This window comes from Anguilla rostrata, chromosome 4, assembly GCF_018555375.3.
Source record: "Anguilla rostrata isolate EN2019 chromosome 4, ASM1855537v3, whole genome shotgun sequence".
NCBI classification, from domain to species: Eukaryota; Metazoa; Chordata; class Actinopteri; order Anguilliformes; family Anguillidae; genus Anguilla; species Anguilla rostrata.
Window position 1 is genome coordinate 8,964,841 of NC_057936.1, and position 24,954 is coordinate 8,989,794.

At 41.1% G+C, this 24,954-nt stretch overlaps 3 protein-coding genes across 11 annotated transcripts in view; 2 read left to right on the top strand and 1 right to left on the bottom strand.

The window, feature by feature from the left end:
• rbbp8 (retinoblastoma binding protein 8) overlaps window positions 1-6,843 on the top strand; it is a 111,874-nt gene extending 105,031 nt beyond the window's left edge. For 6 of the 7 annotated variants that reach the window (XM_064330460.1, XM_064330457.1, XM_064330461.1 and 3 more), the window contains 14 exons: window positions 217-289; window positions 397-566; window positions 1,061-1,159; window positions 1,459-1,547; window positions 1,908-2,008; window positions 2,698-3,280; window positions 3,426-3,552; window positions 3,748-3,839; window positions 4,020-4,131; window positions 4,487-4,630; window positions 4,993-5,062; window positions 5,182-5,272; window positions 5,893-6,034; window positions 6,262-6,843. In XM_064330460.1, coding sequence (XP_064186530.1) covers window positions 217-289; window positions 397-566; window positions 1,061-1,159; window positions 1,459-1,547; window positions 1,908-2,008; window positions 2,698-3,280; window positions 3,426-3,552; window positions 3,748-3,839; window positions 4,020-4,131; window positions 4,487-4,630; window positions 4,993-5,062; window positions 5,182-5,272; window positions 5,893-6,034; window positions 6,262-6,359 — 1,991 coding nt within the window. In that variant the 3' untranslated portion in view covers window positions 6,360-6,843. The remainder of the gene's footprint in view (window positions 1-216; window positions 290-396; window positions 567-1,060; window positions 1,160-1,458; window positions 1,548-1,907; window positions 2,009-2,697; window positions 3,281-3,425; window positions 3,553-3,747; window positions 3,840-4,019; window positions 4,132-4,486; window positions 4,631-4,992; window positions 5,063-5,181; window positions 5,273-5,892; window positions 6,035-6,261) is intronic. The other variant, XM_064330462.1, reaches the window with a different exon arrangement.
• A 987-nt stretch (window positions 6,844-7,830) lies between these two features.
• LOC135252434 (UDP-N-acetylglucosamine transporter TMEM241 homolog) lies at window positions 7,831-15,983 on the bottom strand. The gene is made up of 15 exons (XM_064330476.1): window positions 15,499-15,983; window positions 14,874-14,920; window positions 13,968-14,045; window positions 13,652-13,733; window positions 13,144-13,221; window positions 12,993-13,018; window positions 12,425-12,476; window positions 11,991-12,039; window positions 11,820-11,856; window positions 11,475-11,510; window positions 10,689-10,723; window positions 10,296-10,365; window positions 9,786-9,879; window positions 9,231-9,295; window positions 7,831-8,813 (listed from the first exon to the last, which is right to left on the bottom strand). The coding sequence occupies exons 1-15, from the start codon at window positions 15,568-15,570 to the stop codon at window positions 8,747-8,749; spliced, it is 888 nt and encodes a 295-aa protein (XP_064186546.1). The 5' UTR covers window positions 15,571-15,983; the 3' UTR covers window positions 7,831-8,746.
• Window positions 14,985-23,721, top strand: qtrt2 (queuine tRNA-ribosyltransferase accessory subunit 2). Of its 3 annotated transcripts, none has more exons than XM_064330474.1 (9): window positions 14,985-15,127; window positions 19,134-19,355; window positions 19,470-19,525; window positions 20,114-20,190; window positions 20,519-20,728; window positions 20,827-21,026; window positions 21,549-21,700; window positions 22,178-22,289; window positions 22,400-23,721. In XM_064330474.1, exons 2-9 carry the CDS (start codon window positions 19,156-19,158, stop codon window positions 22,629-22,631), a joined length of 1,239 nt encoding a protein of 412 aa, XP_064186544.1. In that variant the 5' UTR covers window positions 14,985-15,127; window positions 19,134-19,155; the 3' UTR covers window positions 22,632-23,721. The 3 variants fall into 3 exon arrangements, with proteins under 3 accessions (XP_064186544.1, XP_064186542.1, XP_064186543.1); XM_064330472.1 differs by lacking the exon at window positions 14,985-15,127 and adding an exon at window positions 18,269-18,628; XM_064330473.1 differs by lacking the exon at window positions 14,985-15,127 and adding an exon at window positions 18,699-19,030.
• The last annotated feature ends 1,233 nt before the right edge of the window (window positions 23,722-24,954 follow it).

Sequence of the window (24,954 nt, forward strand, 5' to 3'; positions counted from 1 at the left end):
GAAGAAGCTGTGCAACATTTTAGAAGTCAGTCAATGTCAATCAATCATGTTAAATCGTGGCTAAAAATCCTCTAGTGTGCTCAAGGCATTACTGGCCTTGCGTAGCTTTCATTTATTTTTGTTGCATTGCTGAAGATTTTGTTACATCTCCATTGAGAAAATGGCACATGCTGGAATTTAAACTGTTTGGCTAAAAATGATTTCCCAAAATGTCAGTGAATGAGCGGAACGGCCTCCTGGATGAAAACAAGAAGCTGAGTCAGGAGGTGGAGCAGCTACGGATTTTGAGGTGAGGGTGAAGGCTGCCTGCGGCATACACGCTTATATCCTCTCGTCTCCATTTTGCCCTGCTCTTCTGACCCTCCCCTTTCGCCCCTCCCTGCCCCAAATGTCCAGACGACCGCAAACTCCGTCCCCACACCCGGAAGAGGGCGTGATCCCCGATTCCCCGGTCCCGAAGCCTTGCCTGACAACTGTCAATAAGATGAGGCGGAAAAAGGACAGCAAGCACATGCGTTTCGCTGAGAGGCCTGCACCTCTGTCAGGGCAAACTCTGCGCGGTGACGGTACGTTTGCGGTCAGGGTTGGCAGTATGCCATTGTGCATGTATTGTCTTGGCAAATTCTGACTGCAAATTCAAATGTACAAAAAATCCTCACTTGTTTAACTGTTTTTAAATAGCTATTTCACCAAAAAAATACCAGGATTTTTAAAAAGGAACTGATTGGTTAAACTGATTTTTACCCATGTTTTCATGCATCAAATTTGCTTAACCCTATCCTGCCTTACCTTAGCTGAGCAGCGGACTAGGTATACTATGGTAAATATTGGCTTTGTCAGTGTGAAAACATTGTGAACACTGGTGATCTGAATAGCATGTACAAGTTATTTCCTCAAAACACCCCTTGTGAAACTAAATGGCTGCCAGTTAAAATGGCTATTCTATTTCACTGTCTTTATTTCTGCTGTCTCTCGAACACATAGGCCATTTTTGGTTGAAGACATGGTTGAAACGCTTCTCTTTTGTGTTAATTGTGTATTTTACTTAATTTTCTTTTAGAACCCCAGATGGGTATTTCTTCAGTCAACTCACTTGACTCACTTGGGAAGGATGTGTTGGTGGCAGACACATGTGAGATGGAGGTCTCCCAGATCACAAGTGAGAACACTTCATCAGTAACGGCCTGGTGTTTTGGCCTTTTCTCTTGCCACTACTGAAAAAGAAAGTGACTCAATGCATTTAAACTGGTTTCCTGCCAGAGGTGGTGTGTGAAATACTCCTCTTAAGCAGATGTCTCGCACACTGACTGAAGGTTCATCTCATATCATATCATGAATAATCGCATTAAAAGCCATAATGCAAACAGAGTTAAGAGAGATGTGGGATTTTGTCTGTGATATGGAGGTGTTGAGAGTTCATGGATGAGGTGTTGGGAGAGTAACTGTCTTGTCTTTCAGAAGGCTTTATGGAGAGGTGCAGGGACCCTGGTGTCACTGTGGTTGCAGAGACTTGCCAAATGGAGGTAGAGGAGGAGGATGAAGAGGAGGTAGGCCAACTGCCCTCAAGACCTTCATTCCTGTCATATCCAGGGCCTTTCCTTTTCGCCGTACTATTATTATTATTATTAATAATTAAAAAAAGATTCATATAATCATGGTGCAAACACCTGCTTCTATTTTTTTTTTAAAAATAGGCTAAAATAATGGTTCCACAGTATTTGACAATCACTGGAAAATGCCTGCATCTGGAAAAAAAGCACACCACTACCCACAAGCCAGGCTTGCACAATCATGGAAATATCATGGAAATATATTTGGAAATGTTTTGAAGTTTTATCATGTTTTGGAGAAGGTTAATGAGGTGCAAAATATTGGGGTTATTGCTGTACTATGCCGTGTCCTTCCAGGAGTCCCAGAGTGTATTTGGGTCCTTCACCACAACAGGGACTTTCCAGGCCCGTGAGGACAGTCAGAAGGGAGTCTCGCTGACAGGAAATGACAGTCCCAGGTAATGTTTCTGCTTGTACAACTGAGATTATTGAATGAAATATTACCATAATTAGCCTGTACACTTCAAATGCTGACTGCACTAATCACAGCCCTGCTAGGCTAGGCTACCAGGAACCTTTATATGGTGATTCTATGAATCATGTCCTGTAAGTAGGCGGGGGCTGTCCTGTTGGCTGCAGTGCAGGTGAGGGTCAGGCAGCAGCATTTTGAATCATCTGTAGTAGTTGTATGGCACAAGCCGGCAGGCTTGCAAGGAGGGAGCTGCAGTAGTCAAGATGGGAGGTCATCATAGCCTGGACAAGTAGCTGGGTGGAGTACGTGGTCAGGTATGGTCAAATCCTCCTGATGTTGTACAGGACGAATCTGCAGGCCTTGATGTGCTCCTTGAGGGCCAGCTGGTCATCCAGGACCACCCCTAGGCTCTTTGCAATGAGAGAAGGTCAGTGATTGAGAGCTCCCATAGTAGGGAGGTCTTGTAGGGGATGAACAGCAGCTCAGTCTTGTCGAGGTTGAGCTTCAGGTGATGCCTGGCTATCCAAGTTGAGATGTCATCCAGGCAGAAAGATATTTCCTCATTGACCTGTAAGGCAGAGGAAGGGAAAGAGAAGATGTGTATCATCTGCATAATAGCGATAAGAGAAGCTGTGTGATTGAATGATGCCTGTATTGTCATTTATCTATCCCAAGGCAATCCTCCACGTCTCCAAATTTCTCACGGGACAAGGAATGGCTGCTGGAGCCGAGGACCTCTCCAGTTTTTGGGCGATCTGCAAAGCCATTCAAACACCCAGAGAACAGGTTGCCCGCCAAACATGGCCTTCAGGACACCCCCCAAATTGCACCTATTACATGCAATTTGGACAGACCCGCTTTTCTGAATGGGGAGAAAGCAGTAGCTCATAGTGCTCGGGACCAACTGGCGTTGAGGCGACCTGGGGCCAGGAAGGGCAGGGAAGCCAATGACGGGGAGAGCAGTGTTGTGGCAGAAAAGCCCTTGGACCTGTCAGACCGGGTGCTGGGTGGGCACCAGACTGACAGGCAGGGCGGCGCTCTGTGCAAAGATAGACCGAGGCTGGGCACACAACCTGAGCTGCAGAAAAAAACCCCTCTCCCCTCTGGGAGGTCCCCTCTGGCCCTGCTCATGACCGAAAATGGTGACCGCTCCTCAGACACTGATGGTCAGGGCCTGCACAAACACACTGCTGTCTTCAAACTGCCCTCGACTCCCCCCCGTGGCAAGACCGTCACACAACACCTGTTTGATATCCAGGTAAGGCATAATTTGGCACGAAAAGGTGTGGTATCATTTTTTTTTTTTTTTTTACAGACAATTATGATTTCTGGATTGTTGTCAGTATTGTACTTTTCTAGCTGCTATCCTCTTGAGTAACACATCTGTTTGATTGGTCCAACAGACCCCAGGTGTTTACGAGTCAATTGGAAAGATGAGCCGGGTAGAGAGTAAGGACTCTGAGAAGAACTCTGTACTGCAGCTTAATCCCTGCTCTCGGGTGAAGAGGAGCATCTCGCAGGAGGAAGATGGTATTGAATTTTTTTATTTTGGACTTTAGAACAAGTTGTAATGACTTTACTCATTGTCATTGCCATTGTTCTGTCAGTTTGACAGAATTTTTAAAATATGTACTTGCTTAGCACAAATGTCCTCAAATATGCCCTATATATATACAACTCAAGTGTGTGATGAGTAACTGTCCATTCCCTGTTTGCTATCTGAAGGCAAGCCTGCTGTCACAGATGACTCTCCATGGGTCCTGGAACCTGGTGTCTCTCCCTCCAAGCATGTGGCAGACAGTCCCACGTGCCCTGAGGTAGGGCATTATTCACGGATGCATTTGCTTCTTCTATTGTCCTTTCATTGTGCACAAATAGTTTCAAACTGGGAGCTACCTCTGCTGTCAGCCATGGTATGGCAGGCCTGAATGTGGACTGTGCGTGTGTAAGGCTTCGTACAAGATTTGCAAGGCCACCGTGTGTTTGTTTCTCCTTAGCTGGGCTTGCATAGGCAGGAGGGGGAGACCGTGGACATGGACTGCACCTTCGTCAGCCACAGCATGCTCGTCAAGGGCCTGAGAGAGAATGGGCACGATGATTTGATCACTGGTACTTACAACCTGATTCTGGTTGCCGATTTCTTTTAAAGCCAAATCAGCCGATTCGGATAGCCGATTTTAAGATTTTTTTTTTTCAAGTAACAAAAAAAAGCCAAAACTTGACAATGAAGCAGTTGTGTGAAATACTATCAGAACCAATAGGAAATATTACGAAAAATGAAAAATATTAAGAAAATAAGACCCAGGTTGAAAAAAACAGACCTTTAATGTCCGCGTGACACACTTTATACCGTTTCCAAACGGCTGACATTTTGAGAAACTAGAATCAATCAAAAAAGGGATGGAATGTTATTGTTGTTGATCGTTATTGAAGACTTACCTTTGGTTTTTTTTGGTCTTCCCAGGTATTGGTCAAAAGGCCAATGACAGCCTGGTAGAGATCTTCGATAGAAGTGCCTATGGAGAGTACGAGTCGGGCCTGGAGGATGAGGGTTCTGACCGGGTCCAGGAAGAACACCACGAAGAAGAGGAAGATGAGTCTCTGGACAGTAAGGCCTTCATTTCTGCGTGCTTCTTTGGACAATGAGTGTGCTTAGATTATTTTATAATTATTCTTCAAATATATAGCAATATATCTTACTGGAACTTGAAACTGGTATGATTGGTCTTGTTTTGATGCATTTTGTTTAAAAAAAATAAATAGAAATTGAAAGTAAGCTATACTGCCAAGTTTCATATACAAAGCAATAGGATATAAAAAATGTCCTTTATGTAATTTAATGCATTTTTTTGTCCACCAAGTACTTACCATAGTTCGCTCTCATAGAACCCTTGGTACCATATAATGATAGCATTATGCCCATTTGCATTCAGTTTCTTTTGATTTAATGTCTTCTGCTTTTCATGTTAGTGTCTGAAGAGGAGGCCCAATCACCTCCAAATCAGGCTGTTGTAAAGCCTCATGAAAATCACAAAGAAAGGTGAGTGTTTACTTTTATGCATGTGTGTATATTTGTACTGTATGATTCATAAGAACCTTAGACTGCATCACAGAACAGTTTTCACATGTAGTGGGCCTGCCATTTCTTTCGTTCACCAGGGCGAATGCATCCTTCGCTCACGTGGAGGTTGTGCGCAAGAAAGAGGAGAGGAAAAAATTAAAGGGCCATACCTGCAAGGAGTGTGAAATAGTAAGTCAGGACTCAGCCGGTCTGAATGTTTCTTCACGTACACGCGTCAACAGGAACATCTTTATTGGCACTTTACAGGTCTTTACTTTGAGCAGGGCTTGCTAGCCCATCTTAAGCAGTCATTCTTGTTCTTTTTGGTTGCCTTAAAAAATAACTAATTTAGACTTTCAAAAGCAGGTTTTTCATATGAATACAACATTGGTTGAATAAAGTACAGTTTTGGCCCATGAGGATTTTATGGTGTAGTCAGTCTGTTTTTGACTTGAATGTAATTGAATAACTTATGACTTCAGTATTGTTTTACCTTTTATATATAAATACATGTATAAAATCTCTCGATTAGACATACTTGTTTTGACATACTTCATACTTTTTTTTTTTTGCTGCTTACTGTAGATTTCTCCTGAGTACCAAATAAATCTCTCGTGATGAAAGACAGAAAAAATCCTTTTCAGACCACCATAAGTTATATGTGTATATATATCTATATATAGACACTTTGTTGGTTTTTCCTTTAATTTGTGACCCGTCTATATATATGCAGTAGGATAATTGTACGATGAGTACTCTGCTGTTGCTGTTTGTAAGCTGACCCTAAGGTCTGTGTATTTTTGTCTCAGTACTATGCAGATCTCCCGGAGTCCGAGCGGCAGAAGAAGCTGTCGGCCTGCTCTCGCCACCGCTTCCGGTACATTCCCCCGTCCACCCCGGAGCACTTCTGGGAGGTGGGCTTCCCCTCCACTCAGACCTGCGTGCAGCGAGGTACTGTAGCCCTGTGGCAATGCCCTTTAAACCTAAAAAATGGCTTAAGATTTTTAAATGGCTCTCTTTCAACAGCAGCAGCTCTCTTTTAAAATGGCTCTCTTTCAACAGCTGCACTGGACTTACTCTGTTGTTATTCTCATGAATGACATTAAAGAAAGCTTCACACACACACACACATATATATATGTGTGTATATATAATGAGATTTTCATTGCTCTCTCCAGGCTACATTATAGAGGATGACGAACCGGACCTGCGAATGCGGAGGAGGCGGCCATACAAAGCAATATTCTCTCCCAAAGGCAAGCAGCAGAAGACGTAACCCACCCGTTCTTCAGACGTACTCCTGCCTGCATTAATGACCCTTAGACTCGGGGACCTCCTAAATCCCTTAAGTCTCAAAACGTTATTGAAGGTGTAACACAACTTCATTCATCTTAAATTTTTGTGCAAAATTTCCTGCTTGGAGTTATGTGCCTTTTCAAAGCTTTTGGGCGCTTGCAAGGAATTATTACTTGGCAACATGCCTTTTGGTCTGTTTGGTCATAATACATTATGCTAGAAGCTCAGATTTGTACTGATTGATGTGTACAGAGGCATTGTAATAGACTGATCTTACCTCAAGGCTGTGTACAAAATCTGTAAATAAGGTTATTTTTCAGAGTATCTGAAGTGATACAGTAGAAATGTTTGACTGTCATTGTCATTTTGTAATTATCTGTTCAGTTTAATTTAACTTTGTTTAATAATTTGTTAATTCCTTTTTAAAGAAATGTTTGATAATAAATTAATATTTGAACATTTAAGTCATTCTTTAATAATATTTTTTGGCTTCAGAGGAAATGGTAGATTTTGGAAATCAATTATATACTTGGATTTCAGTGTGGTGGCTCGTCCGTAGGTCTGCTGTTGAATCCTCATCATTATTTGTGCTTTTACTCCCTCTTTAACCCACAGGTGGAAAGCCCAATTGTGTTCATTGGTACAACCTCAGCTATTGATTTTGATGACAAGCTTTCTGAAGCATGTGATGTCACCTGCCACTTATTATCACACCATAGTTTGTCAAGTCAGGCTCACACAGACGCAGTCAGAGGAAGCTCAAAGGGGCAGGTCACCCAAAAAATGAATTATGGTATGTTTACACGAGACAACTTGTCACATTTCAGCAAAACTATCCTAATATATCTGTCCATCCAGATAGGTTTGCTGAAATGTGATTAGTTTTTTAGTCAATGCTGCTCAACCTGACAAAACAGGCCTTCATGTGGCTTCAAAGCACCAAATGTTTTGATTTAAAAATAGTAACTTCTCTTTCCAAATATAATCCCATGGTTACTCACAAACATCCACAAAGCTTCATTTCTGCACAGTTTCATCAAACTACTACTTCTACCGAAGTATGCCAGCCATGTAGGCTATATCGGAGTGAAGTTCTGTGCAGGCGGACCAGTATAAAACTTGAGTGGTGGTGATGTGACATTACGGAATGCGACCGTTGGTTGGAGTTTCAATATAGCAACTTCTCCATCTATGCATAACTGTTAGCACGGAGGAGAGGTTAAAACACTACTCTGGAGTCGGATATTCGAGAACCTTAAATTAATCTTGTTGCAGTAGCATTTGGTAAGACTACACTTCCTTCACCGCTCATACACCTCCACTGTTCGGTTTGCGGAGGGGTTTCTTACAGTTGGTGACCTGTGCACCGGTAGCTGCTACTCATATAGCACACATATACCGAAAACATTTCCAACCCTTGTGCAAATGTGAAATAACATCAAGAGAGACTGTTCTCATAGAAAGGTAGAAAATATCTTTATTGTTTAAGGCTAATACAGTGAAGATTAACGTACAATTCGTCTGTCTGTTAACGGAGACTGCATTTCTGGTCAGTTCAGAAGCTGGGTGTATTCATAAAGCTTTAAATATTTACCACATGCGATTTAGACCTGTTATTTAGATACAACAAAGTATGTTTGTCATTGTGTTATATTTAGAGCTTGTTTGTCAAAGTTCTGAATAATAGCAGGTGACTTTAAAATTATATGAATAAGCCTGTACATAACCCACTGGAGAATTAGACTGGGAAAAGCAAATGAGTAAAAAAGGAAAATACGCTACAACAGCACCTCTAATTTGGTCACAGTGTTTGGTTTTCTCGTTTGAATAAACAAGCATAAATTATGACAATGTAATTTTCTGTGTTAAAGCGTGGTTCTCCCATGACTGTGTCAAAGGAAATTAAAAATTCAACAGTTACCTTATCCAGTCATCATAAAAGTATGCAGTTAAGAAGTATATTAAACATGAGTTAAGTTAATGATTAAGTTAATTCCTTGCACTTTTATTTTGCTTACCTAGATAACCAGATCCGCATTTTGGTTTTAAATATTTCATAAGCTATTAGGTGAATGGTCTGCTTAACCTGGACTTGGCCTGCTTTTTTGGAAAAATATTTTGAAGAGAGGCTTTGATGATAATTATCCCTAGGCTGCCTGACATAAGCCTATACCCTGTAAAATCCAAACTAGAGTTGTATTCATTATATTGTAAGGGACCCTCTAAAAAGTTCTCTCCTAATTCCATATGAAGTGCAGTTTATGAGAGTCTCTGGTCTGTATTCAGCACTCTAACTGGTTCATTTTTTCTTCCCTTGAATGTAACCAAAATGGTGCAGTTTTTTTCCCTCCACACACTGACTGGGCCTCATCTCTCAGGGCCACTGTGCTCTGAGTACACCAGCAGGGCTTCTCCACAGTTGCTGAGCAGGAGGCTGTGGGCAATGCGACAACACTGGTCAGTAACAGGCGCAGGGCTAGTGACTATTGACTGAACACCACAGACACGACAGTCTGTGCCAGTTTATATTTCACACAGTCACTGCAAATATGGAAAAATATCAGTTACTCATGTAGTGTGACCCTGGGAATCGTTTCTATGTATTTTTGAAATCCATAAAAAAACATGAATCGCAATAAAGTTGGTATCCTTACCACAGGCATCAATGAGGCATCAATTGTAAAGCGCTTTGGATAAAAGCGCTATATAAATGCAGTCCATTTATTTTACCATTCACAGCAAATAATAAATAAAATAATTATGAATCATGAATCTACTATGAAACCAAATCCATAATAGATTTTAGTCCCAAAAACATGCAGACCAGTCCAGGAAACAGGGAGATACTCACCAAACAATCGTTGGCGTGTTCACAACAATTTCAAACACAAATGGGGACAAGCAAGCAGCCAGGACCTAGACATAAGCAACGCAAAGCAACAACATCAACACAGGTCAGAAGACTCAAAGCAACAACAATACCACCTGTGTAAAATTAGATTTGCGGTTGACTCCACTCAGACCATTTAAACGCTTAACTGGAGTCCTCCATGACCAAGCTTCTACACAGTGGAAGCCTGCAACTATCTTACACACTGCCAAATGAAGGGCTGTCATTCATCAGCAGTCAGCAGATACACATGAACATCTGCATCCCCAAAACATTCACAATCCATATCCACACAAGGTCCCTATGCTTATCCTCAAGATGTCATTAACATGAAATCATGCACTTGCCTCAAGCTTTGGAAGGTACAGAGCTACAATGTCCTATAAGAACTACAAATTAGTATATAGTAGTTAAACAGTAACCTTAATTTTGTTATGAACAAACTTCCACAGTTTAAATGGCCTGTGCATTTGACATACATTAATTAAAAAAAACATAAATCAATATAAAGTCTACCTTGGCAATAAAGACCCAGGGTCCATAATGTTCTGAAGGGAGGCTGCTCTTAAGCTTGATCATGGCCAAGAGCAGAAGGAAGCCCAGCAGTGCACTATGGGAAAATGAAATGATCGTCACCAAGAGGAGAACGTGCCCATATTGGATCACAGAGGCCCAGAGGATCTTTCAGCTAACTGCAAAGAATGTCTCTAAAGCTAAGAGAATGGAAAAGCACCCAGAGGACATTTTCATGAAGCATTTAGAAGCTCAGGTGGAAAAAAGGTCTGTGGGCAGTGAGGACTACACAAATGCTCTGCGGACATGAATTGGAAGAGGGTTGGGCAGATTTCAGGGTACCAACAACATGATCTTCAAGCCATACAATAGAAATTTGCTATGTAATTTACCTAAAATTCAACACAAACCCGTTTTCTGTGACACAGATACAAATTTTAACAGAGTCTAACAAAACATCACTGCAATGTATTATGTATTCCTCTCTACACTGGAACAGAACATAAATCTCACCTTGCACAGCAGCCACTGTGGAACTTATAAGAGAGAAGAAAGGGGAATTCCAAGGCACCAAACAGGTCACCTAGGAGACCAGAGATGTGGGAATGAGGTCAGGCTCCAACTGTCAAAAATCTAAACAACGCTATATCGCTTTCCCATATTATATGCTCTTCATATGACATATGACATAATTGCTGTTAACACAGATTTGGTCTCCAACAACACATTCTTAATTTAGTGACATCCGGAATGTTTGATAAAACCACATTATCAAATGGAAGTCTCAGTTTACAAATGAGCTTGGATTAATCTAGCTAGTTAATTTTGTATAGTTAGCGACACATCAGATGTGGTTGAACAAAAGTGAGTGACAGAGTGATATTTGTCAAGGATCACTGGATGTACCTGTAGGATGAGCTGCAAAGGCCAAAAGCAGAACACTGAGGAGAACAAATCCAAAAATGAACACACAGAGATGCAAAACTCCACTGGAAAAAGATCACTAAGGCACCGAATCAGTATAGTTAAGATTTAGTTTGAAGTATCAAACATAAATCATTTCTGTCTGTATCTTAATACATTATGAACAATGAGAACAAATCAGGCATCCTGCTTTTCATGTTAAGTAAAACAAACATTAAGTATAACTGCAAGTGTTAATTAATGGGGTCCAAGCAGCATGCAGTTCATTATGAATTTTTAAGCTGTCAGGATACATACTGGATAAAAGATTCAGCAGAAAGATCATATGTTATTCCCTAGCTTAGAGGTCAAAATACATACAAGTTCCATGGGCACGTGCCCACTGACAGCTGAATGGCTGATGGAGCCCATACTTTCTTAGATATAGCTTTATCATTGCATATGGGGGTATTACCCTTCCTCGATCGTGGCCTTGTCGTGGCGGAAGGGCTTACAAGGTTTTATGATCCCCAGAGCTACGTCATCAGGGGCAAATTTAGTATTTGATGCAAATGCATTTCATTTGATGCAATATTTAATTTGATTGCATTTAATTTGATTCAACGTTTAATTTAATTGCAATTTAATCAATTCAGCATTTTATCCGATTCAACACTTAATAGAATTGCTATTTAATCAGTTCAGCATTTAATTAATAATTTTTCTTACTTCCATCCCTCATAATTTTCATCTCATGGTACCAGGAATTAATGGTAATGTCCAGCTTACCTGAATAGGTAGTTGATGTACTGCTGTTCAAGGTCACTACAATAAAGAACACAGCAGCCATTTTTGGGAGTGTGTATGCATGTCACAAGTCACAATTGAGTCTGAATGGAATAATACATAATTCTTCTCATCATTTCAGTCCCCAAAAATGTACCAAATCAACCTTGGGTACAAATACCGCTAATAATTAGCAAAACTGAAACATTGAATAAAGATCAATTAACATGACAGAAAAAGGACATCTACTTTCTACTAGATGCCTAATGCAGGCACAATACACACTCTCTCCAATTCTCCAAACTTAATTAAATAAAATGACAGTCAGCAAAGCACTGTTTAAAATACCTTAGGTGGCTGGATTTCTGAAGAACTCTGTAGCCTCCTGAAATAAATTTATGAATCAGAAGTTACAAATCTTACAACAAGTTTATAATCTTCTATTATGTTGTCTTCTATTTATAAATGTGTCCTTTATAGTAAAAAATACACTCCATAATGAAACCGCACATATCTTACCGACACAGGAGAAATGAACTGCAGCCCACATGTATCCCCCAAGATTAAACTGAAAGAAGAACAAGACCAGGTCAAAACCTAGTATATGGCTGGACCTCTCCGGCCGACCAATGGCGTAACTTCATCACTCAGCCACTCAGTCAGTCACAGACATTGCGTTTGTTTGGGATTGTACAGAATAATGTCACATATTTATCCATCTCTACATTTTGGCAGGAATTTCTGTATGTAGCATACCAAGATGATAACGACTGGATGAAATTTTCTACGTTTACGCAAAGTCTATAAGTTTTACACAATCTTGGCAAAACTTTTTTTAAGGGGAAGCGGTAATGAAGACATTACCACCAGCCTCTGGTATTAATTGCGCTCAAGGTTGTATCAGATATCGTTGAATATTAATATAAATATTTGTAGGTCGGTATGTAGCTTACCTGTGGGTCACAGAGGGGGAGGCTAACTGCAGACACCAGCAGCAGGCCAACGCTGGAAAAATGAGCAAAAGTAATTTTAGTATATATGAAAGAAATGGAAGCATCTGCAGTATTTAGATCACTATCAAAATCAAAAGGAAGAAGAACCTTCACCAAGACACAATTTGGACATACGCAGTCCATTACTTCAAATGCAAAGGGGTAAGGGGTATGTGCTAGCTTAACATGGTCACAACAAAAATCCTGTAAATTGGGTTTTTTCCGCAGCTATATTATTAGACAATTCATGTTTTATAATCTGATTTACATGCATATTTCTACAAAATCCACAATTACACACAGATCTAACAAAGAAAATACGATCAGACACTGGCTGATGAATTGATTGCACGACAGATTCTCCTCTGCACCGTGGACCTTACATTCAATTTCGTTTTTTAGATGTAGTCATTGCTGAATTGTCGACATTGCAGTGCTCTATCACTTTTGACCTTTTAATGCACTCCAGTTCATTTCACTTCATCTCAGTCATTTTCAGTTTCATCTTACATTATTTGAAGATAAATACCTGAAGAGCTTTATCCAAGATGTTCGCTGTACAAAAAATCAAGAATAAAGAAAAAAAGAAAAAATTACGATATATGTATGTAGACATGTATAAGGTATAAGTGTAACCAATTGCGCACTTTGGCAATAAACATCATTTAAACGGGGCATACCTCCCTATGCGTCAGCTTCCAGGTCAGGAGGGCCACAAATTCTGAGGCGTTATGCAGAGTGAAAAAAAAGGGGATGGGCTAAAGAGAGCAGAATTAATTCATAAGAATTACTTCCTTACAATTTGCCATATTCCAACAGATCCACACTCACCTAATCGAAGCGCCTTCTTTCCACAATTTCTGTGGGTGCTAAAAGTCAGGTGGAAGTAGAATACATAATGAAGTAGTCAAGTAGTCTGTGAATTCTGTCTGTTGAAACGGGGTCAGAGGGCACAGAATTTAATGTTTTTAAGGGCTGAGAGTGTGTGGTGGTCATTGTGGTCATTTCTGTAGGGAACCCTGAAAAGTGCTGTATAGGTATGGGGCATGCCGCCCTGCCAAGGCGCAACTTGGCAGGATGGCATGCCTGCCATCCAAATTTATTTGAGATCATTCAGGGATCCTGTCAAACCCCTGACTGAAAACCACTCAAGTAAAATAAGTATGCATGCTGGAAGGTGTCACTCACCAAATCTGACAAAGCTCTCGATCCAGCATATATCTTCCCAACAAACAGCAGAGAACCAGGAAACCAGGAAAGAGCAGCAGATCTGGGAAACATAAATCCACCATACTAGGCTTTATAAACATCATAGGCTTGGATATAAATCACTATGATTGTAAACTTTTGACTTAACAGGAATTCAATCAAGACATTAGCAACTACAGTGACTACAATGCTGCAAAATTGCATTGCATCCTTTATTTCAAGAAAATAGTTAAATAAAACATTTACCATTTACCAAATATTTTTTCACAACAAATGGAAAGACCTGAATCATTACCTGGAAAAACTAGCTATTTCAACCAATCCAAGCTTTCCAGAAACCAGGAGCAGCAAGCCCCCAACGAAGGTCTGCCATCTAAACAACAAGAAATACCATTTTGAACCATTACAAATATAATAGAGGGGAGGTTAGGCTTTAGGGAAAAGTTAAAATAAAAGTGGAAGAAATGTACTTAATAAAGGACAGTGTACCACATCTCCTTCAGTCGTCCAATAAATTCACCTTCGCACTCATTATACTATCCTACGTTTAATAGCAAGGATGCCATCAGTTAGTCACAATTGTCACTTCCAAATGAAAATAAAATCAAGATATACTCTCAGATCTAATGAAATTCCAAGGTTTGGAAATGGAAATAGTTTGACACTAGAAGCAACAAAGCCCAGTGTAAGTGGAAATCTAACATTTAATATGTTGGTCCTTACTTTACACTTACGCCTACTTAAAAACAAAGGAATGGTGTCAGAGAACAGAAACCTCAGTTTCTTTTCACAAGAACGTCATGTACCGACAACAGAATGGCGAGAAGCAGATGTAGGGTAGAAGACACCACTGCAGGCTATACTGAAAATAAACTATTTAAAAAAAATAAAAATACACAAACATCTTTGCATGAATACCTGGGAAGCAGTATTTCAAGAATCTAGCTGAGTATTCTGAAAACAATTGGATTTGATTATATAATGGAACTTAAAAACCATTTTGACGTATAGAATACTGCATTTTGGAGTCTTTATTTTTTGAGTATTGATAATGCAAGTATTAATTTATATATTTGCGTCACGATATTGTTACCGTAAAGAGTAACGTAGAGCGCCCACAAAAAATTTCACGTGCAGATATCTTTACCGAGCAGTTCAGAAAGTGCATTTAAAAGAACTGGCAACGGAGCAGGCTACTTACCCCTGAAATACAGTGGGAAACGTGAATTTCAAGACAGACAGGACATACTGTAAAGCAAACAAAAATGTATAGTCATTATCGACTGTAATAAATACCAACATACAAAAAAGGGAAGCACGGTGTTTTATGATACTATTATTCTTTCATCTGAAACAGTTAGTTAAATGTAATTGCTATCTTTATAAGTTGTTACGCCATACAGGAAATCTCCTTGTCATTCTAACACGAAGAAGGAAATACTGTTAAATAGCTGGGTGAGTCGTATGCTTGTTTTATTTTTGCTTATACTTTAACAAAGGTTGAATCAATTCATCTCAACGCCGTTTCGTGTACTGCAACTAAGCAGTGCTTTGTTAAGAAAATCGAGGAGAAATTATGACGCGCAGAGCCAAGAAATGTAAAAGCCATCCCAGTACAAGCACTCACTTTCACTCTATTACCAGCTAGCTAGCTAATTCGCGTTGGTTCATTGCGGTATGCCATCATGATGGGAATTCTAAAATAAACTAACCTGGTAACATAAATATACTGTTATTAACGCAACGTTGCTCTGAATCAGACTAAGAACTGATTTTAGCGTCTTCAACCGAGCTAAACTCGCCAGTTCCGGACAGTTCAAACTCACCTTATTCGTGAAGTATGAGATCACAAAAAAACAGCAAAATATGAGACCAAGTAGATTTAGCTTCAGTGGCATTTGTTTCAACTCGCCTTCTTCTTGTATATTACAACGATCTTATTCAGTAAATTTGAACAACATGAGTGCTTGACCGTTGTGCTTTGGTGCTTGCTATTGAATCAAGCCATTACTGACACGTTGCTCTCTGCCGCCCTCAAATGAGCAAAGCTTAGGAAGACGTTGATTTCTTAAGGGACACCAATTTGCCGAGGTTAATATCCCCCGACAGTACATCGACGTGGCTAGCGTTTAATTTATTATTACAAATGAATAATCACTGTTTATTCCCCAACACTGTATTTAACCTTTGTCAGAATTTAGCTTATTGCACAGATAATACGTGAGGTCCTTACTACCCTTAATTGAGATCCTACAAAAGGCATTGCTGGAGCGTCGCTGCAACGTAGTTTTTGCCACATATAGGTCTAATGTTGCAGTAAGGTCATAGGAAACGTTCCCAGGCCAGTGCCATAGGCGATGCAAGCGTTCTGTCGTTTCTGTGGGAGGTTATGGCAGGTGAAAAGTATGGTGATTAGTGCCAGTCCTAGGATTGGGATGGCAGGTACACAGCACCAAGAGTTTGGCACTTTTCAGGGTTCCCTACAGAAATAACCACAGACTCTCAGCCCTTAAAAACATTCATTTCTGTACCTTCTGTCGCCATTTAAACAGACAGAATTCACAAACAACTTCACACGTCCACACAATATAGCCCCAAACTTAGCAGATTTTGAATTTCTTTTTCTTCCTGCCTGCTTACATCATCACAAATGCTTCAAGCCCACCAACAATTTGTCTCCCCATTGGACATTTATGTACATAAGCCAATAAAAACATTGTATATATGTGCAAAATAGTAGAAGTGCACTCGTTTAAAGGAGCAAAACTTTGTGGTTTCTGTGTTTTCCCTAGGACAGGGACAGACCCCGACTGTATTGACCCACAGGGAAATAATCATGTGTTTCGAAGCACAACTCTGTACCTCACACCGACCACTAAACCACTTTAAAATAAATAACCCAGACAATATAATAAATATGAATGGCAGAGGGTTAGTGCATCTCTGTCAAGCCACAGGCCTGTACATCCTTAATGGCAAGATCAGTAGGGACTCTTTAAGAAGGATCACATGCTGCTCAGCTCTTGGGACGGTGTTGTTGACTACGCTGTCACTGACATGGACTCTTCCTTTATCAGCGCATTCACTGTCAGGCAAACCCCCCTTTCAGACCATAATTAAATCAGTATATTTCTGGAAAAAATCGGAGACTGCAGAACCTCATACACTCAGCCCAGTAAGCAGTATAAACTTAATCAATTACAGAGATGGCCTGAAACAAGTGCAGATGAATTCACAAAAGCAATGAAATCAACTGAATTAACAAACTTTAACACGTTCATCCATATTCATTACCAAGATAACAGAGTAGGCTAATTACAAATATCAATTATATCTGCCAGAAAGCAGAAAATAAAGCTAACCTGAAAGTTCAAAATAAAAGGAAACTGATTATACTACAAAATTCTTCAAAGTAGTGTAGGGGGGTAAAGTTTATGATATAATCAAGTCAATGTGCTCAGAAAATAAATGCAGAGTGAAAATTTGTGACCAAAGAACAGTTTGTGAAGAAGAAGAGTTCTTCACACTGAAACGGGAGTGAGGCAGGGCTGCAGCCTAAGTCCGACACACATTCAATATTTACATTAATGTGTTTGCAGTTCAGTTTGAACAGTCTACAGCTCCGGACTTCATCCTATACGACACGGAAGTAAAATTCTTACTCTACTCAGATGACCTGTTCTGTTGTCACCCACTGAGGAACTTGGCTCTGGTGGAAGACTTCTGAAAGAACTGGGCCCTGGCAGTAAACTTAGAAAAGACAAAAGTAATGATCTAAGCAGGTTTTTTTTCTAGGCAACATCACCCTAGAACATATGCTAAATGACACCTACCTTGGTCTGATACAGTAATTACAGCATCAGGGAGCTTTTAATGCAGTGAATTCATTAATAGAAAAAGCTCAAAGAGCACTCTATTTTATTAAAGGAAAACTTCAATAAATGGTTATACCAATTAAAATCTGGTTAAACATCTTTGATAATATTATCCAGCCCGTTGCACTGTATGGGAGTGAGGTATGCTAGCAGAAGTATTCTAAATGGGACAAGCATCCAATAGAGACACTGCATGTAGAATTTTGTAGAAACATTTTATAATTACAAAGGAAAACATGCTATGGGGTACATTTATCAGCACTAGGCAATGATATCTTGAATAATGTCCACCTTGTACTGCTTAGATTATGTCAGTACCAGAATTCAGGATGGCAGGACTAACAAGCAACTCGTATCGAAAGATTGTCTTTGCCCATATTGTACTTTCCCCTGTAAACTATGAAAACGAGCCAATGTCGTAGGCTATTAGGTGATCTCTTATTTTATTACTACACATTTTTTATATACATAAACATACAAAGCACATTGCATGTTTTCATTTGAATAAAAAATAAAAATTAATATTAATTAATCATTAATACTTATTCATAATTAATTAACATTAATATTTATTATCATGCACCGTGCTGGAATTCAAAACAAGGCAATCAGATAAATCCAATAATCTCGATGAGCCGGAGACCCTTCTCTGGTCTTTTTAACGCAACCATAGAATTAAATGTTGTGATGTTGCACACTCCGGTACAGTAGGTGGCGGTATACACCTACACGCAGAAGAAGACGGAGATTTGGTCGTAGTTCCGCTGGTGCATTTGATTTGGACCCGTAGTTTTCTCGTGTTGAAGTTGGAAGTAGACTAAGCGCATGAAGTTACATATTTATTATATTTTGTAATGATCACTTTCAATCTGTCTAGCTATAGCTAGAATAAAACTCACAACCTTGGCTAGGATATATTTATTCCTTGGATATAGACTACAGCTCACGTTACCACGTTACTCTTGCTAGCATTGTAATTCATCTACGCTGTTTGCAGTTCCGCTGGCGGTCACACATTTAGCTTCAAAAGGTTTGCTATTCGTCACCCGGCTAAGTCGTCCACCTGACCCCAATCACGCAAGTAAGTTTTCGTTATTTTACATAATGTTTCTAACCTTGTACCGCGAACATTGCATTATACGCCTGTTACTGTATTGGCTAATTTAATTGTAAACGAACATCATACAGAAGTAAAAGGCACGTGTTGATGTGTTGTTAAATCTCTGTACATAGCTAATTAACCGTCGCTTCACGTTGCCATGAAGTCGCTATTGTGAGGGCTTGTGTGATTACCGTTTTCATCTGCCAGGATAAGATTTGGCGTATGTACATATTGCCTCTTGGGGTTGCTGTCAGTTTTCCCACAAGATCCATCTCCACCAGTAAAAAAGGTTCAGACACCTGAGCAGTTTCAAGCAGAAGCCTTGGGGAAAACGGGAATAATTAGAATTTTAAGTCATGCATTTCTTAATGCTGTGTCTGAGTAAGTGTTTGTGCTGTGCGTGTGTGTTTTAAGCAATGTGCTTTTTTCTATGTGAGTGTTAATGCTGTGTGTGTGTGTGTTCATGTGCTTTTTTCCTGTGCAGGTACAGAGGAGTGCAGAGAGAGATGAGGCTGGAGCTTAGTCGTGTGCTGCAGCAGTGTCGGCGAGGGGTCCTGCTGGATTTGGGGCTTGGTGGGGAGCACAGGATGGAGCTGCCGGGCTGCCTGCTGTACACCCGCTGCGGAACCGTCCCCCACCTGACCCACCACACACTGTGCACCCTGAAACACCTGCCTGCCGTCACCCAGATCACCCTGGACTCGTTGTGAGGACACACCACACACACGCACACACACACACAGACACACACATGCAGATGCAGCACTGTTGGGTGACGGCAGGTGGTGTTGATTGTATCCTTCCTTTTCTTTGTCCTTAGGGCGGAACACCAGGAGGTACTAGAGGAGTTCCAGGAGGGAGTCGGCAGGTTTGCAGGTATGTGTGTGAGCATTCATCCTTGAGTTCCTTCAGCAGTGTGCAACGCTGCGTCAGAAAATTAACCTTCAGTAGAGTACAGTGGAATATCTGTCTTGAATAGTAGTAAAATAACACAATATGGTGCAGTGTTGACTTTTAATATTCTTAATATCTTTCAGTTTACTGACTATTGAGCCTATAGATTGGCGACCTGTCCAGGGTATATTCCTGCCTCTTGCCCAATGCATGCTGGGATAGGCTCCAGCACCCCCCCCCCAACCCGCAAACTCAGACCTGGATAAGTGGGTATAGGTTATGGATGGAAGAAATTCTACTTCTGGTAATTGAGGAAATCAATATTGGCTCTACTTTCTAAATCAGTTTTCAATCTCCGTCTGAAATTCTGGGTACTGTTTTTAGTATTCTCTGTGTCAGTTAGGAAATCCTAATCACAAACATGTGGGATAGTGTTCCCAGAAACAGCTTAGTAAATAAATTTTCCCAAGCATTCAGCACACTTGGCATGGTGATTGTTTCGCTGATTGTTATGCACAAATTAGGATTGTGATCATTATGCATGATTATGGGTCATATGCTTTTTTTCAGGTCTCAAGGACACAGTAATATTCAGTTCTCTCCATGACTCGGCAGCACCCCACCCGCCAGGGTACAGTACAAACAAGGTCAGCCGCAAGGGCAACTTTTTCCCCAGAACAAAACAGGGTTAAAAGGTGTGAATGTGTCTCTCGTGGAAAATGAATGTATGTGCTTGTACAGGCAGTGTGAACATTTACATGGTGTATGGCTGTATGCGTTTGTGTAGATTGTGTGGGGGGGGTGGTAGTGCTACTTGGCTGTAGGTGTTTCCACAGATGGTGCAGGTGTAGGATTCCAGCGGTACATGGCTGTATGTGCACAGATGGTGTAGGTGTAGGATTCCAGTGGTACATGGCTGTATGTGCACAGATGGTGTGGGGTTGTTGCAGTACGTGGTTGTGTGTGTCTGTACAGACGGTGTCCGTGTGGGGTTCTGGTGGTCGGATAGAGCTGACCGTGGCTCAGTACATGGCGCTGCAGAAGGCCATCAGGCCGCACTGGTACCAGAGCATGGCCGACGGAGACACACGGCAACCCAACGCAACCCGCAAGAAGGTCTGCAGGGCCGTGGACCGAACGCTCAGCCATCTGGACGAGTGCCTGTCTCTGCATCTGAAAACAGAGGTACACAAACGCTGCAGCGAAAACACACAAGAACGCACAAATCGCACCTCAATGGTACAATACACAGCATCGCGCTCTCCCTTTTCTCTCCCAATCAGGAACTGAGGGGGACGGAGATATTTGGGGTGGTGGAGGGGGGCAGTGTGCTGGAGGAGAGGGTGCGGTCGGCACGTGAAACGGCCAAGAGGCCGGTGGGGGGCTTTGTCCTGGACGGCTTCCACACCGAGGCCATGAGCCAGGAGCTACGCGGCCAGCTCGTCGCCGCGGTAATCAAGGAGTTACCTGAGGACAAACCCAGGTGTGTCCCTCCTCTCCACCTCACTGTTCTGCTAAGCAGCGTACCCAGTGTCTCCCAATCCATCCTGAATGTCTAAATTACGCATTTCTGTAAATCACAGCACAATCAGGTATATCACAACAAATCAACTGTTTTGACTCAAGAAACTCACTTCTGCGTAATTTTCGAGTGTGAATTACAAGCTTTCCGTCAGTACAGTGGTCTGAAATATCTAGGGGTCCAGAAACATATCAAAAATGTCTCCAAAAAAAAAAAAAAAGCTTTTTGTCCATTATAAAGCATATAAATTGTGCCCCTTATGAGGGTAGTAACTATGGATACCACCCCATATAGTTTTTTTGTATTCTGTATTATATGGTGGATTATAACACATTTTGTACAAAGAATTGTCTTGTACATCTGTGCCTGATGGTGCTTTTATGTTGTTTGTCTGTGCGTTTTTTGTCCATGTTCAAGTTTTTTATTTAAAAATAAAATAAAATATTTGAGCCCAAGTGACCGACAGATGATGTGTCCATACAGGGTTCTCCTGGGGGTGGGCCACCCAGATGAAGTACTGGCGTGTGTGGAGGCTGGGATTGACCTGTTTGAGGGCTTCTTCCCCTTCCAGGTGACAGAGCGTGGCTGCGCTCTTAGCTTCAGCTACACTCTTGACCCCGACCCCGAGAGTACAGGTACGGCTCCACCTGCTTGTTGTGTTATTGAGGACCGTGGGGGTGGGTGGTGATGAAGATGACGGTGATGAGGAAGGCTTCGTTTTTTAAACTCTGATTTTGCACCTACTTGAATATTTGAATAAAATATTAAATTTCCAAAAATTGTGCAATTGTCAAAACATGTATTTTGTGTTAAAGTAGCTGGGTTGACTCCCTGTACAGCACCTTTGGAAAGTAATAGCTCCCTTTGAATTTTTTCACATTTTGCTGAAATTTGAAATCTGTTGCAATTGTAATGAGCTTTCAACATTGCAAAATGTGAACAAAGGGAGTGAATACTAGCGGTGAAGGCACTGTACATTTACTCAGCAACTAGCTTGATGCAAGAAGTCTGGTATGCCGCTGTGCTTTTGTGCCTTTCTAAAATGCATTGTTATATGTGGGTGTACTTTGCGGCAGTGCTGAGTGCAGTCTAACTTGTGTGCTTTGGGGCAGTGTTTGAGAGAAACGGGACGGAAGTGGAGGAAGTTCCAGAACACAGAGGGGGCGAGAATGTGGAGATCCAGGAGCAGATGACCCGATTTGAAATCAATTTGAAAGACAAAAGGTGAGTTTGTCTGTGTGTGTGTGCACGTGCGTGCGTGCATGCGTGTGTGTGTGTGTGGAGCGTTTGAGTTCACTTCTTGTATGTGGTGACCTCTGACCTGTCGCTTGCAGATACCATGATGATTTTCGCCCCCTGGTGGTCGGTTGTGGCTGCTACTGCTGCAGGAATCACCAGAGGGCGTACCTGCACCACCTGCTGATGACCAATGAACTGCTGGCAGGAGTGCTGCTAATGGTGCACAACCTGGAGCACTACCACGGTTTCTTCTGCTCCCTACGGGGGGCGCTAGAGAGTGACCGGCTGGACGCACTCAAGAGAACGGTCCTACAGGGGAGGGTTTGAGGAGTCTGTAGGGTAGAAGAAACATTGTCTATTCAATCCCTTGATGTCATTTTGCTGGGGTTTTTTTTTTCTTCTTTTATTCCTTCCTACGATTTTGGAATGCCAAATCGTATATCAGCGCTCATTATCGGATGCTACGTTATCACTTCAGGAGGGCACAGACAAGCACATGCTCTCCTCAGAAACATGGGATGATAACAAGCACTTATCACAATGGAGTTTTGCAAGTTGGGCTTACACAGAGATGAGGCAGAGGAAGGTGCTTCATGCTCAGCTTTAAATAAAGGACACACATGTACAAAAAAGTCATCATTTTTATTTCAAAATTATTGTGGATTTGTGAAAATGTATCAAGGCTTATTACAGGCACTCTGAGGAAAACGCAAAAATGGGCAAAACAAGGCGAAACACCAAAATGGACAAAGTAGTTAAATGCAAAGTGCAAGTCATTTCTTCAGTCATAAATTCATGTCGCTTCTCCCTTCCTCTGCTCTTGCTATTTGGTCTGTGCTTTTACAAACATACTCTCCCTCGTCTTACTCATCAATTCTGCAGGGAATGCGTCTGGGGGGGGGGGGGGGTCTGGGCCTACATCCCAGAGCCTACATCCCAGTGATGGGAGTAATTTTTATTTTTAAGTTCAAACACCTGATGGCATCGTCACTGGACTTTCTAGCGTTTAACAGTAGGCAAAATGCATGGGCTAAATGGCTAGACCTCACAGGACAGACATCACAGAAAAATGTTGTGTGTTTATTTCATCAGTGTATGGGGTCTAAGATATCCAGGGGTCCAAAAACCTACCAAAACCTCTCCAAAAATGAATAAAATGCCATTTAAAATGTCCATTATAAAGCATATAAATGTTCTCCTTTCTGATGGTAGTACACACACCTAAATATTATGTACTATTTCACACTTGTATGCTTTGCTTTTCTGTACTTGACAGTATGTAATCTTCTGTTGCATGTGGATGGGACAACATGTTACGATTATGATCACTCGAATAGGAATTTTTATTATCTAGCATCATCAGCACATAGTAACTTTGAATGAGTATTTGCCAAGCCATTTCCATACCAACAGCTAAGGCTGTTAGTTAGCCTCCAATACAAATGTGCTGAGCGTTATCAGCAAAGGCTAACAGTTGTCTCTTATGACCAATGCAAATATAAAAATATCCAAAATATGACACTGTAAATAATTGAAATATTACGAAGAAGTAATACGTACATGTTCATATATATTCTAGCTAGACTTCATGATTCCTGTTTTTCTTACCCATTCCCCAAAGCATTAGCTTTACTCACGCTGATAAGTTGGCAAAATTAGCCAAATCTTCCAAAAACTGATGGGGAAAAAAAATACCAATTACGTCTCCATGAGTGCTTGAATAATACTGCGCAATGTTTCGGTCGAACGCACAACGCTGTGCTGAAGAAAACACTTGCGCCGATACGTGGGGCTTTCTTTGTAATAACATTAAAATGAAACATTCCATATATCATTGGAAAGCTTGTACTGTCCTCTACATAATGAGAGGTATCAAATCAAACTAATAGCAGTTACAGTGGCACAAAATGGAAGGGGGGTTTTGCACATGCTGTAAATACCTACCCATGTTCTATTTGCATGTACAAGACAATACATGACCACTGAATCTTGAAAGGGACATCTTTATGTGTAAAACCAATGGTAAGATTGCACATTTATTCCATATTTAGTCGCAGAAATTGATAGAATAACATAGTATAATTACACAAAAATTCCAGTTGTTTATTACGCTACTAAGTGATCTGCATATTTCACTACTGTACTGGCCCACCTTCGGGCTTTTGTTGGCTTTATCTTGTTTTTGGTGGTAAAAGAGTATTTTTATGAACTCTCAGATGGATGCTGTAGTTCAGTGCGTCATGCTTGGGGCGTACAGTTGCAGATGAGACTGCAGGGGAGGGGATGCTTGTTAAATGGATGACCTACACAACAACAGTGGCACTTAGAAACCCCGTATTTAGCATCGTTGTAGTGTATTATGTACTAAAGGCTTGTGTGAAGGGGTTAATACCGTCCCGTGAAACACTGGCATTGCAAATGTTGCAAGACTGCTTCTGGATTTCCCCTTGTAAAAGTTCCACACAGCAGACATTGTAGCAGGTAGCAACTCATTTAAAAAACAACAGCCTCGTTTGTGGTGGCGAATGGGTAGTGCTCATTCACAGCTGTGACGACGCAGTCAGAAAGTACGGAGGCAAAGCTTTTCCACAGGCGAGAATTAATACGCATATTTGATTTGGTACCATTTGGACAGGTTTTCGGGAGATTT